The sequence below is a fragment of the Scyliorhinus torazame genome, chromosome 17, assembly GCF_047496885.1.
Source record: "Scyliorhinus torazame isolate Kashiwa2021f chromosome 17, sScyTor2.1, whole genome shotgun sequence".
Classification (NCBI taxonomy): Eukaryota; Metazoa; Chordata; class Chondrichthyes; order Carcharhiniformes; family Scyliorhinidae; genus Scyliorhinus; species Scyliorhinus torazame.
This window is the reverse complement of record NC_092723.1, coordinates 159,406,936-159,422,575: the sequence shown is the minus strand read 5'-3', so window position 1 is coordinate 159,422,575 and position 15,640 is coordinate 159,406,936. Positions and strand designations below refer to the sequence as shown.

At 45.5% G+C, this 15,640-nt stretch overlaps 1 protein-coding gene across 2 annotated transcripts in view; it reads left to right on the top strand.

The window, feature by feature from the left end:
• The first annotated feature begins 4,605 nt into the window (after positions 1-4,605).
• The window catches only part of rhot2 (ras homolog family member T2), a 52,271-nt gene continuing 41,236 nt past the window's right edge, over positions 4,606-15,640 (top strand). For both annotated transcript variants that reach the window (XM_072481452.1, XM_072481451.1), the window contains exons 1-2: positions 4,606-4,769; positions 10,272-10,330. In XM_072481452.1, coding sequence (XP_072337553.1) covers positions 4,733-4,769; positions 10,272-10,330 — 96 coding nt within the window. In that variant the 5' untranslated portion in view covers positions 4,606-4,732. The remainder of the gene's footprint in view (positions 4,770-10,271; positions 10,331-15,640) is intronic.

Sequence of the window (15,640 nt, the reverse complement as noted above, 5' to 3'; positions counted from 1 at the left end):
CTCTTGGATTTACTGTGACTTTAAGCTGGAACATTTCAACTGCTAAAAGGGTGTAAGCTGACACTGAACCCTAAAGCATCCTGGGAATTAATGAACTATTTTATTACTTGTAGCTAGAGTACACGTCCTCAAGCCATCTAGAAGTCCAAAGAAAACAAAAACTGTAGTTGTAATGATAGGATTTTGTTTTTTCTCAATGTCAAATTATTTAGACCAGAATGGTCCCAAAGCAGAAACCCTTATATAATTGACTGCAAATGTTGTGAACTTGGACCCCAAATAGAAATGTAGCATCTGGTCCATTAAATAATATGCTAAGAATCACATGAACACCATCTGCAAAGTGCCTTGTGAATCATCTCATGACTTCATACTATACAAGTGTTTGTTTATGGCGGCCAACTGGTTGAACCATCCACTGCCAGATTTAGCTGCTCCAACTTAATAATTATTGAGGCCTGCTCTTATCTGCTAAAATTGCTCATTATTCCTTAATGGTTTGCACTATCTAAACCCCTCTCCCCTATCTATTCTTACCTCCAAGAACAACTATGAGGAGTTCATGCATTTCTTGGTCACTGGGATTGAGACAATCTAATCTGCTGCCTTGGGTGTGTTCCTACCTCCCATTAGCCCACATTTTCTTTTTAAAATTTAGAGTACCCAATTCATTTTTTTCCAATAAGGGGCTAAATTGCGTGGCCAATCCACCTACCCTGCACATCCTTTGGGCTGAAAGCCATGCAAACACTGGGAGAATATGCAAACACCACACAGACAGTGACCCAGAGCCGGGATCGAACCTGAGACCTTGGCACTGTGAGGCAGCAATGCTAACCACTGTGCCACCATGCTGCCTTCCATTAGCCCACAAGACCAAAGCTCTGCTTTCTTGCCCCAGCCTTGATCTTGCATATTTCTCTAGTTTTCCACCAATCTCTCCCTTGACATCCCTGTTCTCTTGATCCTATTCCCACTAAACTGCTGACCACCTGACCTATCCTCCTGGTCCTGACATTAGCTGATATTGTAAATGGTTTTCTCTCTCCATGTTTTATCCCTCTCTCCTTTAATTCTGTTATCATCACCCCACTCAAAAAATACAACTTTGATAAGGTTCCCCACGGTAGGCTATTGCAGAAAATACGGAGGCTGGGGATTGAGGGTGATTTAGAGATGTGGATCAGAAATTGGCTAGCTGAAAGAAGACAGAGGGTGGTGGTTGATGGGAAGTGTTCAGAATGGAGTTCAGTTACAAGTGGCGTACCACAAGGATCTGTTCTGGGGCCGTTGCTGTTTGTCATTTTTATCAATGACCTAGAGGAAGGCGCAGAAGGGTGGGTGAGTAAATTTGCAGACGACACTAAAGTCGGTGGGGTTGGCGACAGTGTGGAAGGATGTAGCAGGTTACAGAGGGACATAGATAAGCTGCAGAGCTGGGCTGAGAGGTGGCAAATGGAGTTTAATGTAGAGAAGTGTGAGGTGATTCACTTTGGAAGAAATAACAGGAATGTGGAATATTTGGCTAATGGTAAAGTTCTTGGAAGTGTGGATGAGCAGAGGGATCTAGGTGTTCATGTACATAGATCCCTGAAAGTTGCCACCCAGGTTGATAGGGTTGTGAAGAAGGCCTATGGAGTGTTGGCCTTTATTGGTAGAGGGTTTGAGTTCCGGAGTCAGGAGGTCATGTTGCAGCTGTACAAAACTCTGGTACGGCCGCATTTGGAGTATTGCGTACAGTTCTGGTCACCGCATTATAGGAAGGACGTGGAGGCTTTGGAGCGGGTGCAGAGGAGATTTACCAGGATGTTGCCTGGTATGGAGGGAAAATCTTATGAGGAAAGGCTGATGGACTTGAGGTTGTTTTCGTTGGAGAGAAGAAGGTTAAGAGGAGACTTAATAGAGGCATACAAAATGATCAGGGGGTTAGATAGGGTGGACAGTGAGAGCCTTCTCCCGCGGATGGAAATGGCTGGCACGAGGGGGACATAGCTTTAAACTGAGGGGTAATAGATATAGGTCAGAGGTAAGTTCTTTACGCAAAGAGTGGTGAGGCCGTGGAATGCCCTACCTGCAACAGTAGTGAACTCGCCAACATTGAGGGCATTTAAAAGTTTATTGGATAAGCATATGGATGATAATGGCATAGTGTAGGTTAGATGGCTTTTGTTTTTTGACTTCCCATGTCGGTGCAACATCGTGGGCCGAAGGGCCTGTACTGCGCTGTATCGTTCTATGTAACTCTTGATCCCACCGTCCTGTCAAACAGTGTTGAATGTGTTGTCACCTCTTAAATCAGTTTCCATATTTTCTGGAACTCCCATGTTTGAATCTCCACTCAGACTTCCTCCACTGCCATTGTACTTCTGTGACTCTGACAAAGGTAAACTTTCCCGCTTCGTTGAACGGTAGCACAGTGGTTAGCACTGTTGCTTCACAGAGCCAGGGACCCGGGTTCGATTCCTGGCTTGGGTCACTGTGCGGAGTCTGCAATTTCTCCCTGTGTCTGTGTGAGTTTCCTCCAGGTGCTCCAGTTTCCTCCTACAAGTCCCCCAAAAGATGTGCCATTCTGAATTCTCCCTCAGTGTACCCGAACAGGCGCCAGAATGTGGCGACTAGGGGATTTTCACGAATTCATTGCAGTGTTAATGAAACCTATTTAAGTGACACTAATAAAATTATCTTGACCTGTCTGCAACCTTTGACACAGTTGGCCACGCCATCCTTCTCTAATGGGTGGGACTTTTCTCACACAGTTCCATTCATATCTATGTAATTGTACCCAAAAAAATCACTTGCAGTGGCTTCTCTTCCTGCTCCTGCTGCATTACATTTGTGTCCCTCAGGATGGATCTTTGCTCCCTCCTATTTTTCAGCTACGTGCTGCTGCTCCTTGTTGACATCATTCAAAAGCACAGCATTAGTTTTGAATATACATTGATGGCCCCTAAGTCACTACCACCTCTCTTGATCCATGTTTCTAAACCATCAACCTGTTATCTGACATTCAGCACACCAATTAAATATTGTTTTAAGTCCCTACTCCAAACTCCATTCCCGAACTACTATCATCCCTTTCTCTCACTGGCAATAGTCTGAGATTTAAGCCAGTCTGTTCACAACTATGGTGCCATGTTTGATCCTGAGGTAAAATTCTGACGTCCTGTTCGCACCATGACTAAGATCACCAATTTCTACCTCTAACATTACCTGATTTTTGCCCCAGATTCAGCTTATCCACTGAGATTTGGAAGTGAGAGAGTGGAGAATTCAGGGGAAAAACATTTTATTTTTAAAAATAAATTTAGCGTACCTAATTATTTTTTTTCCAATTAAGTGGCAATTTAGTGTGGCCAGTCCACCTAACACGCACATCTTTGGGTTGTGGGGTGAAACCCACGCAGACATGAGGATGCGCAAACTCCACGCGGACAGTGACCCAGGGCCGGGATTCGAACCCGGGTCCTCCGTGCCGTAGGCCGCAGTGCTAACCACTGTGCCACGTGCCGCCACGGGAAAAACATTTTCTACCAGAGCATGGTGAGAATGTGAAACTCACTTGCATGAAGTAGATGAGGCAAATTGCTGGAATGCATTTGAGGAGACGCTAAGTAAACACATGGAGAAAAGGAATAAAAGGATATGCTGATCAGGGGAGATGAAAAGGGCAGGAGGCTGGTTCGGGAATGGACCAGTCGAGCTGCTGGCCAATTTTTATGCTGTAAATTCTATGAAAGGTGAACAGAAATTTGGTTGTAAAGATGGGCGCTGTGGAATTTTTAAAGGTGTGAGGCAGATGGGATAGAAGAAGAAATTTCATAGATTAGGACCCATATGCTTGAAGGCTGTGCTCAATGCTGGAAAAGGTTGGGAGGGGGGGGGGGGTCATGTGGGGGAAGAGTCCGATGGCTAAAAAAAAATGGACATGAGATATTAGGGCAGATGACTAAAAAGTTTGTTAGAGAGTGTCAAGGTGGAAGAAGAGTGTTCTCGAGCTTGGGGCCGTGGCATCTGAAGGCACAGCTACCAATGGTGGATCGATTTTATAATTGTGGATGTTTAAGAGGCCAAAATTAGATGAGTCATGATCTCTCAAAGAGTTGTGGGCTGGCATAGTGTACAGGGATAGGAGGGAGGGCCATGGAGGGATATGAATATAGAGGTGAGAATTGTAAAATCAAGGCGCTGTTGGATTGAAAGTCAATGTAGGTAAACAGGCACAGAAGTGACGGGTGAACAGGACGTGGCACAAGTTAGGGCACTGGAGTTTTGGATGATGACCTCCATAGGGAGGGTAGCATGTACCAGAGACCAGACAGGAGTGCACTAAATAGTCACACTCTAGAGGTCACAGAAGGCACGAAATGAGGGTTTCAGCGGCAGATGAATTCAGAACGGGTGGAGTTGGTTGAGGACAGAGATTTTAAAATTTGTGGAATGGGGGGGGGGGGGATCCAATGTTCCACTCCCAAAATGGAAAGTACAATGGCAGCAGTTGCTTCCGACTCTGTGTTGCCGAATCGGGAGTCCGGCCTCCCTCTCCGGGAATGCCCGAGTCTGTCCGGAAGTTGCCGAATGAGCGTCGGCTGCCGTCGGAAGTTGCCGAGATTCGGCTGGTCGGACCGCGCCGGGGGCCACAGGAGTAGAGTTGGTGGCGATCGATTCCGTGCCCAGCCTGCCGGTCAACCGACGTTGAGGCACTCGGTATCGGTCAGGGTCGGAGAGAGTGAACATGAGGGAAGATGTGAGGATACTGCTGGTGGGAGAACGTGAGTAAAACACAAGAGACTGGAGGGAGAGTACGGGGGACAGAGATAATGGAGGGACTGGGGGAAGGGGGTATTAAGGTGAGATTTTAGTGGAATACTTTGTGGATAGTCTCCACACACTCAACAGGCTACCCGTGCCCTCATCTTTATTTCTATTTTCATTACATTATAGCTCTGTTTAGCGTCACATTATGTAAAAAAGACATTGCCTTAAAAATATGCCAAATATCATTGGTTTATTGGTACCAAAATTGCTCCCACAGAATAAGACCAGAAGACATAGGAGCAGAAGTAGGCTATTCGACCCATCGAGTCTGCCCCACCATTCAATGAGATCATGGACTGATCCAGTGTGATAATCCTCAACTCCACTTTCCTGCCGTATCCACATAACCCTTGATCCCCTTACTGATTAAAAGCCTTTCTCAGCCTTGAACATACTTAATGACCCAGCCCTCTCTGGAGTAAAGAATTACTGCCCCCTTGAGAGAAGAAATTCCTCCTCTTCTCTGTCTTAAACGGGTGACCCCCTTACTCTGAGATTATGCCCTCTGGTCCTAGACTCTTCCACAAAAAGAAACAACCTCTCACCAGCAAGGATGTCTCTCAGCACCTTCCCAGAACAGCCACAGATTTTTTTACCGAGCAGAAGGAGGTCATTTGGCCAATCAAGCCTACACCAAATTGCCAAATGAGCACCTCACCTGGTATCATAATCCTGCACATTCTTCAGATAACAGTCTAATTTCTATTTGAATGATTTCATTGAACCTGCCTCCACCACACTCTCAGACAGTGGAATCATTCTTGTAAATCTTCTCTGCACTCTCTCTAATGCCTTCACATCCTTCCTAAAGTGTGGCATCAGAACTGGATGCAATACTGAAACCGAACTAGTAAATTATACAAGTTCAACATAAACTCCTTGCTCTTGTACTCCATGCCCTATTAACAAGGTGTAGAATACCGAATGCTTTAAAAAATCTTTTCTTTAAAGATTTCTCCAATTAAGGGGCAGTTTAGCATAGCCAGTCTGCCTCCCCTGCACATCTGTGGGTTGTGGAGGTAAGACTTATGCAGACACGGGGAAAATGTGCAAACTCCACACGGACAGTGGCTTGGCGCCATGAGACAGCAGTGCTAACCACTGAGTATGTTTTTAAAAAAACGTTTTTTATTGAAGTTTTTATTTTAACATATAACACAACAAAACCACAGGGATGGATACAGCTTAGCAAATTAAAGTCTCAACATACATGGATACAGAGGGAACAATGGAAAAACAATATAACTGGCTCTGTACAATCATTAGATTCAATCATAAGGGGTGTAGGACATCACCAAAGAACAATGGAGAGAAGGAAAAGGTTTTGAAAACATGCTATAATCATGTACAACTTCTCAAACGGAGATTGCGCACAACAACCATGAGAATTCAGGATAATGTTTTCCTGCCATTTTCGGGCGTGCACCAGAACATATCTCCCTCAACTCCAGAAATACCAGAGGCACCAAAGACACACTGCAACCTCTTCTCCTCGGATACCAGAGCAGTCTGTATCCCTGCAGGAGCCAATCACAGATTCTTAAATCCCACCATAACAAACATAGAAAAATACAAAGAAAATACATGAGAACCCCATTTCTAAAAGGATGTTTTACACATACCACACTACGCAACATGATCACAACCTTGGGCACAGTACAGAATGATCATCATTCCACAGGAAGGGCCAGCAGCTACAGACTCTGATTATGGTCAGTGCAGTCAGCACCTCCGAATACACTAATCAAGGCAGGATAAATAAGGGAGAACTACCAAGGAACAAAAGGTCTCAGAATAAAGGAGGACCAAGGTACAACCATAGATCAATATTCCTCTAGCGCACACCCAACACCAAATGATGAAGAAGAGAAAATGCTGCTCGTTCAGACAAGGAACACCCCAATCATAAGGGGTGTAGGATATCAACCACAATGCAGGACCCGGCTCAACCCCAGACCCTGGTGCATTTAGGAGTCAATAAACCAAGGAATTTAAAGCACCTCAAAAACACAGCCTCTCAGGATGGCCCTAATATGTCCTTTGGTGGCCTTTGAGAAGAAACACCCCAATCTTAAGTGGGTAACAGGATGCCAACCACAGCACCAGACCTGGCCTTGTCCAGCATACTCTAATACAAAGGCATCAATACCCCCAGGATACCCAGCACACTCCAGGACCCATCACCCAGCTGGCCTTGCACCTCGCCAACCACACCCAGGGCAGTGCACCAGCCCCACCGACACTGGGAAAATCACATTAATCTTGATTGAAGAGACCCCACCACCCAAGAGAAAGAGAATCGTTAAGACACCCTGTAATTGGGCCTCTTGGGAAGGGGCGATTCCACCCAACCCGGAACGATAAGGGGAACTCACCCGTAACTCACTGGCCAAAACAGGGCTTATCACAGCACGCAGCTCACCCAGATGAAGAGAATAAAACCCCCCTAAGGGAAGAATGCCTGAATAGCCCAAGAATGTTGAACACAGACCAGCTCTGTATGCTATTTCAAGAATAATATTAGGGGACAAAGCAGTGCTACCTCAGCCAAGACAAAAACTGCTGACCCATGGAAGAGCCAGTCACAATGAGGACACTCAGGAGGCCACTGTATCAGACCACTTCGAGGATGGCGCCTAACTCCACAATCAAGCCGACCCCCAAACTGAAGAAGGGCTCCGACAATGTATAGTATACAGACCCCCACTTCAACAAATCGAACAAGAATTAACCAACCACACCCAGGCATGGACTACCACTCATTTTCCCCTACTCCAATCGCTCTAAAAATGCCGACCACAAAAGAAGAATCAGAAGGAACCTAGTCCTCTCCAGGAAACATCTGGGCCTTCGAAGGAGACAAGCAAGGATTCTTAACGTTTCAAGGCAACAAAAAAAAGCAAGATAAAAGCCTGAAACAATTAGCTCTAACTGGGTATCCTCAATCCAAGTGAGTACTTATCTAACCCACCACCACACCAACCATCCATCCATCATCCCATTGTGGCTGCACTCATCTCTATAAATGAGGTAAGGGGTGTATAAAATTCACTCTTTTCTTGTGAATGCAAGGATTACAGCACATAAAAAAGGGCAAGACGGTGCACAAACCATATATCACTTGACCGATTCAATATGGTTTTTGCTAATACAGAACAACAAATGACCCTCACCCTTGTGCTCAAAAATTACACACCCTTGCCAGGAGAAAGATCAACCAGGTGAAATCAACAACATAATCACAAGGGAATAAAATCCAGGATTATTGATGAACACCAGGGTCACAATATCATCCATGTCACTTAAAAGGCCAACGCCATGACAAGATAGTCGAAGAACCCTCAGGATCTCTCAAAAGTTGGGCAGCACGGTGGTGTAGTGGTTAGCACTGCTGCCTCAAGGCGGCGAAGACCCGGGTTCGACCCCGGCCCCGGGTCACTGTCCGTGTGGAGTTGGCACATTCCCCCCCGTGTCTGTGTGTGTCTCACCCTTGCACCCAAAGATGTGCAGGCTAGGTGGATTGGCCACACTAAATTGCCCCTCAATTGGAAAAAAAATGAATTGGGTACTTTAAATTTATTTTAAAAACTAAAATCTCTCAGAAGTTCCATTAAACAAAGCATGTTCACCTCCGCCATGCCGATGCCCAGGCGGCTAAAAATCTAGGCCCCAGCTGGGGGGATGACTCGACCTGACCAGCCACCTCCAACCCCTCACGATGAGCATCAAGGACAGGACAACATAAGACCAGTGGTCAGGACCTCTAACCGGCCCCTGGACTCAAAACCAGGATACAATGTGCTCTGTCGAACCTGATGTACCCAGCCTTCAAATCAAGATTACAAAAGCATGTCAGCCAATTTTCAAACTCAGTCGGGACTTGCCTCCCACTCCTCGCCAAGAGACTGGGCTCCTGAATACTCCTTGCCAGGCCCCTACTCCCCGAGTCAGTCAGGATGGGTGTCACACCATGTAGTAGGATTCTACAAACTGAAGGCGAGCCCCCACCAGGGAGTTGCCCTAACAAATATCAGGATGCTCTTTTGCGCTTTCACCATTCTCTCAAGGATACTTCGCAGCACATCAAAGTGAGCACCAAAAACCTGCACCACAAAGTCGAGATCATCATCCAAAGCATCGTTTGCAAAGGCAGCCATCACCTTGAGGCAAATAGCACCGCTGAGGTGCAGACCCACTCACCAGCAAAACCGTCACTGCAGGCTGGGCCCCACACCAACCACCTCCGACCACCTCAATCAATTGAGAATTCTCTCTGATTTAACTCCACTCTTCATCACCGAACTCCGACCAGGATCATCTAGGGACATAGTCTATCCCAAGATAAGATAATTATGGGATGTGCATTAGCGTAAAATAAAGGATTAAAAGACCAGTAGAACCAGAGCTCGCGAAAAAGCAGCCGCTCCCACACTCACATCGCGTGACCCTCCTGTATTCTTTATTAACCGGCTTCTCAACCTGTCCTGCCACCTTCAGTGACATATGCACCCAAATCCCTCTGCTTCTCCACCCCCCCTTTAAAGTTGTATAGTTCATTTTATATTATGTCTCTATGTTCTTCCTACCTAAATCTTCCTTAATCCTGAGAAACTTAATTGTTTAAAAACTTGTAATTGACTATTGTCTGTCGGCCATTGATTTAGCTCTTTTTTTATACACAAGATGCCGATTGATTTGGGAGACCAGGCCTCATTTCACAGCGACGCTTAGTGATTTCAACCTGTAGTTACATTGTGACATTTGACAACAGCAATTCTAATGAAGATTACTGACATGCACACATCAGGTTTCTGATTTTCTCCCAGACTAAGTTCCCACCCCAGCTTCCAGTTCTGGCCAATCAGAGGCGACAACTCAGCATGCCTTTTCTCTTGGTTAATTCATCAGGGCTGAAGTTTTAAAAAAAAATTTAGAGTACCCAATTCATTCTTTTTCCAATTAAGGGCCAATTTAGCATGGCCAATCCACCTACCCTGCACATCTTTGGGTTGTGGGTGTGAGACCCACGCAGATACGTGGAGAATGTGCAAACTCCACACGGACAGTGAGGCAGCAGTGCTAACCAGTGCACCAGCCTGCCGCCCCTTGAGGGCTGAAGTTGATTGAAACAACCCGCACTGTCACCACAACCACACACCTGGTCCCTTCCTGGCCTTTGACATGACAGTGACTCCATTTCAAGCAGGTTTAAGTTGGGTATAAAATGCTTTGGGACATCCTGAGGACGTGAAAGACACTATATGAATGTAGGCCCATCTGTCTCAGTAATTTGTGAACCCTGGGAGAAGTCCAAAAATAAGTGTAATATAACATTTATTGTGGGTGTGCTGGGTCTAAACTGAAGTTTAAAATGTCTCTTGTGAAAGCTTAAACTGTGCTTAATGCATCCTTCTTGGGCTCTGGAATTGATGCCTCTCTTCTGTTCATATATGCAGCTAAAGTTGGTAAAACATCACTGATCATGTCCTTGGTAAGCGAGGAGTTTCCTGAGGAGGTGAGTCAAGGTTTCTATTATATAATAGCCGGGATTCTCCCTTCTGGGGACTAAGTCCCCACACCGGCGGGAAAACCGGTGCCAATGACTCCGGCGTCAATGGCCCCCCCAAGGTGAGGAATTCTCACCTGTCCAGGGGGCTAGGTGGACGTCGGAGTGGTTGGCGCCACTCCAGCCGGCTGGCACGAGTTCACACATGTGCGGAACGGCCGGCGTGATCTCGCGCATGCGGGGAATGGCCAGCGTGATTCGGCGCATGCGCAGACCGGCCGGCGTATTTTCGCTCATGTTCTCTTCTCCACGCCGGCCCCCGGGCAATACGGCGGAGCCCTACAGGGGCCCGGCGCAGAAGGGAGAAGTGTCCCTACGGAACAAGCCCACCTGCAGATCAGTGGGCCCCGATCGCGGGCCAGGCCATCATGGGGGCGCCCCCCCGGGGTTGGATCCTCCCCCGTGCCCCCCCGAGGACCGTCCCCGCATACTCACCTGCCAAGTCCCGTTGTGCGTGAGGTGAGTAATTCACGCTGGCGGGACTGGCCAAAATTGGACTGCCCATCGGGGCCCAGAGAATCGCCGGGGGGGGGCGCTGTCAACAGGTCACGACCGGCGTGGCTGGAATCCCGCCCCCGCCCGAAAAACGGCGGCGGAGCATAGGGCAGCCGGCGGCGGGGCGGGATTCGCGCCTACCCCCGGGGATTCTCTGACCCGGCGGTGGGGTCGGAGAATCCCACCCAATGTGTTTTACATTGCCCCACCATTCGGGGTGGGGGGTGGGCGACCGAGTGAAGAGAGGCACTGCCCCTGGTTTTGTATCGGGATGATTTCTAAAAAACAATCAGAACCCACACTGCCAGCCTTACATCATGGGACCCACCCCTTGCCTTTCTTTTCTCTTATCAGGCTAAGGAAATGGCTGAGTAAACCACCGTTGGTGCCAGTGGTTCCAGTGTCGCTTTTTCCACTCGCTACGACACTCTACATATTTTAGGGAGAATTCTGCCTGCTGTGTTTCACAAATCTGGTGCAAGTGTGTGAAAATAAATAACTTGTTTTAAAAAATCACCAAAAGAAGGGGTGGCACGGTGGAGCAGTGGTTAGCACTGCTGCCTCACTACGCTGAGGACCCGGGTTCGATCCTGGCCCCGGGTCACTGTCCGTGTGCAGTTTGCATTTTGTCCGTGTCGGCGTGGGTCTCACCCACACGACCCAAAGACGTACAGGGTAGGTGGATTGGCCACGATAAATTGCTCCTTAATTGGAAAAAAATAATTGGGTACTCTAAATTTTTTTAAAAACTCATAAGAAGACCTGTTGCTGGAATTTATTTTGAACTAAAGAAAAAATACTCTGAGGGTAAGGTAATACACACACCTTACACAAACATCCTGATTACAGTGTGGGGGGGACCACACAAACCCTGTCCGTAAGACACTCCTGTCATGGGGATGATGGGCAGCCATTGGGGAGTCAGGACGGGAGCTTCTCACCGCTGAATTCTCAGCCTAAATCTGCTGATGTAGCCACAATATTTATGTGACTGATCCAGTTGGACTTCCGGTGGAGGTATGTAGGGAGAAGAAGTGCATGAGGTGGCTCCCACTAGGGTGCGGTCTTTTTTAGTCCATTCCGCCCAATTTCTGGGAGTATTTTGTTAAGTAATGGGTTAAGGGACATTGCAATTAGTTGTCTCATTTATGTTAAGTATCCATGAATTGACACTGATATGTAAAGGGGCTTCAGGTGGCCTCTGTCAGGTGATGTATAGTTAGAGTTTTGTGCGAAAACATTGTATATGTTGTGTTGCCCTATTATGTATTTTCTTTTCTTCCCTTTTCTTCCCATGTATTTAATGATCTGTTGAGCTGCTCGCAGAAAAATACTTTTCACTGTACCGTGACAATATTGCAATATTGCACGTGACAATAAACAAATCCAATCCAAAGGCTGTTGGAATGAAATAAATGTGTGTTTGTGAAAAAGGAACAGAACTTTAGACTCTTCATATCATAGCAACTAAAACGTCTAACAATTGGTAGCAGAGGATGGTTGCTGTGTAAATGTGAAGGGTTGAAAGATACAACTTTTCCAGATCAAACCAAGGAGTGAGTGAGAAAAGAAAAAAAAAAAGGGATATATGGCTGAATCGAGGATAAGGATGGCTGGATATGACTATCCTCCCTTATTTTCTGAAAGGGAATCGTACGACCAATGGAGAAGTGCAGTAGTTATGTGGACTAAGGTAACTGCCTTGGGAAAGAGAAAACAAGGTATGGCATTGGCTCTTTCTTTACCATATGGCAGTAAAATCTGAAACAAAGTGCTTTCTGAGCTGGAATTGGAAGAGTTAGACACAGAAGAAGGTCTGGAAACTTTATTACATTATATGGATAAGATTTACAAGAAAGATGACTTGTTAAGTGTGTATGAAGCATGGTCGGATTTTGATAAGTTCCGGAAAATGGAGGATATCTCCATGGAAGACTATATAATGGAATTTGGCAGACTATATAAAAGGCTGCAGAAACACAACCTGGAATTTCCACAGTCTGTGTTGGCCTTTAAAGTACTTGACTGTGCTAGAGTGCGCAACATGGATAGGCTCCTTGTTTTGACAGGAGTTCAGTTTACTGATAAGGATACCTTATTCGAAAAAAGCTTTACAAAAGTTTCTGGGGAAACATTCGATGCCAATGGCTCTGATGACCCAAATAGGTCAGCCTGCAATAAGGCAGAATATGGAAGATACACTACTAACAGGATGGCAAAATCGTATGGCTACGAACAGGGCTCAAGACTATAGAAGGAGACCGAGACAAGGAAATTATGAAGACAGAAACCCAGTTAGAACCTACAATAGGAAGATGAACCCCAGAAATGCATGGGGCGTGATAAATCGATGTTTTCGATGTGACTCTCAATACCATTATGCTTTGAACTGTCCAACTCGTTATGATAGAGTGTTTGAAGCGACACATGACACGGAAGTGTCAGAAGAGGAAAAAGATAGTGACCAGAAAGAAGGCATTGTCCTATTGACAAGCAGTTTTACGCCGGTAATGAGGGTGTTGGTTGCTGAATCCTTCAGCTGTGCTGTATTGGATAGTGGCTGTACATCTACTGTGTGTGGAATTGACTGGTTAAAATGTTACCTGGACTCTTTGAATGCTGAAAATCGTAACAAGGTTAAGGAATTTGAAAGTTCCACAAGTTTCAGGTTTGGGGATGATAATACTCTGAAGTCGCTGAAAAGAGTGGTGATCCCTTGTAATATTGCCGGAGTGAATCATTTCATTAGCACGGATGTTGTATCAAGTGAGATACCATTGCTTCTGAGCAGACCATCGATGAAGAAAGCACACATGAAACTGGATATGGAACAGGATAAGGCAACAGTTTTTGGAAAGACGGTGGACTTACAATTTACACAGTCGGGACACTATTGTATTCCATTACTGACAAATAATATTTCAAGTAGAGTAGTTAAGGAGGTGTTAATGGCAGTTGAAAATGGGACTTTAGCTGATAAAAAGCTTGTGGTATTAAAACTGCATAGGCAATTTGCACATCCGTCTCCTCGGAGGCTGAAAAATTTATTAAAGGATGCAGAGGTAAGGGATGACGACTATACTAAACTGATAGAATAGGTTAGTGACCGCTGTGAAGTTTGTAGGAAGTACAGAAGGACACCAGCACGACCAATAGTAACCCTACCTTTGGCCAGGGATTTTAACAACATTGTGACCATGGACCTTAAGATCTGGGATAAAGCAAATAATATATTTATTTTGCATTTTGTAGATTTAGCAACCAGATTTAGTCAATCAACGATTGTACGAAGTAAAGAATAGAGAGTAATTCTGGATCAAATCGTGGAAAAATGGATAGGGACAGGAATGGGTCCACCGGCAAAATTCACAGTGGGACAATGGGGGAGAATTTGCTAATGGTGAGTTTAGGGATATATGTGAAAACATGAATATCAGAGTTATGAATGCGGCTGCAGAAAGCCCATTTTGTAATGGTGTCTGTGAAAGAAATCATGCTGTCATCAATGACATGCTTCGGAAAATTTTGGCAGATCGACCAAATTGCAGGCTAAATCCAGCTTTAGCATGGGCAGTACATGCAAAGAATTCATTGCAGATGGTTGGGGGCTATAGTCCTTATCAATTAGTGTTTGGTAGAAATCCTAAAACTCCATCCATTTTGGATGACCAGCCTCCAGCTTGGGAGGGGACTACAATTAGCTCTGGTTTTGCTGAACATTTAAATGCATTACATAGTAGTAGAAAAGCTTTTTTGGAAGCAGAAGTCTCTGAAAGAATTCGCAGAGCTTTAAGACATAACGTACGGCCATCAGATGCCGTTTTTCAGCAAGGAGGCATGGTATACTATAAGAGGGATAATTCTAATGAATATAAAGGCACAGGGAAGATCATAGGCATAGATGGCAAAACAATTATTTTGCAACATGGTAATCAAACTGTTATGGTACATTCATCAAGGATAATGGGTACAGATTACAATTTTTCAAATTTAGACCAAGCAGACAGACATGGTGAGGAACCAGAGTCATCTGGTACGCATGTGTTACAGAACTATGAGGACCAATTAACTGATATAGACAGGGTTTCTGTGGAGGAACACAAATGATGAATTAGAAAAGGCCATTTTTCCGAAAGGGCAACTGCCAAAAGTTGGTACAAAAGTGACATACTTGCCTGAAGGGTCTAGTCAATGGAAGGATGCAACTGTTATTAGTAGAGCAGGGAAGGCCACTGGAAAGTATAAATATTGGTTGAATGTACAGCATTCAGGGGAAGGAGTCAAGACAATGGATTGGGAAAACAAAGTTCAAAAATGGAGGGCACAGAAACGCAGTGCCAGTTCAGATAGTACATCGGATAGTGAAGAGGTCCGCAGGAAAAGGTCGAGAACTATTGAAAGGACATCCCACAGCAGAAAGGAAAGATCAAGCAGTAGCAGTACAGAACGAGATACCAGGCGGGAGAGGGGACGTAGTTTATCAAGATCTCGGAACATGAGTAAGACTACGAATACTAATAGGAGTAGAAGCCCACATGCATGTGAGATTTTAGTGGCTTCAAATAAATTAGATGAAAAAGTTATCAAAGAAGCTAAGCAGCAAGAATTGCATAGTTGGAGTGAATTTGGGGTATACACGGAAGTACCGATAGGGGACAAAGAGCTCTATCCCACAGATGGATTTGCACGGAAAAGGTTCTTCCGGATGGAACTTATAAGGCAAAGGCCAGGCTTGTGGCAAGGGGATTTGAAGAAAACTTAGAA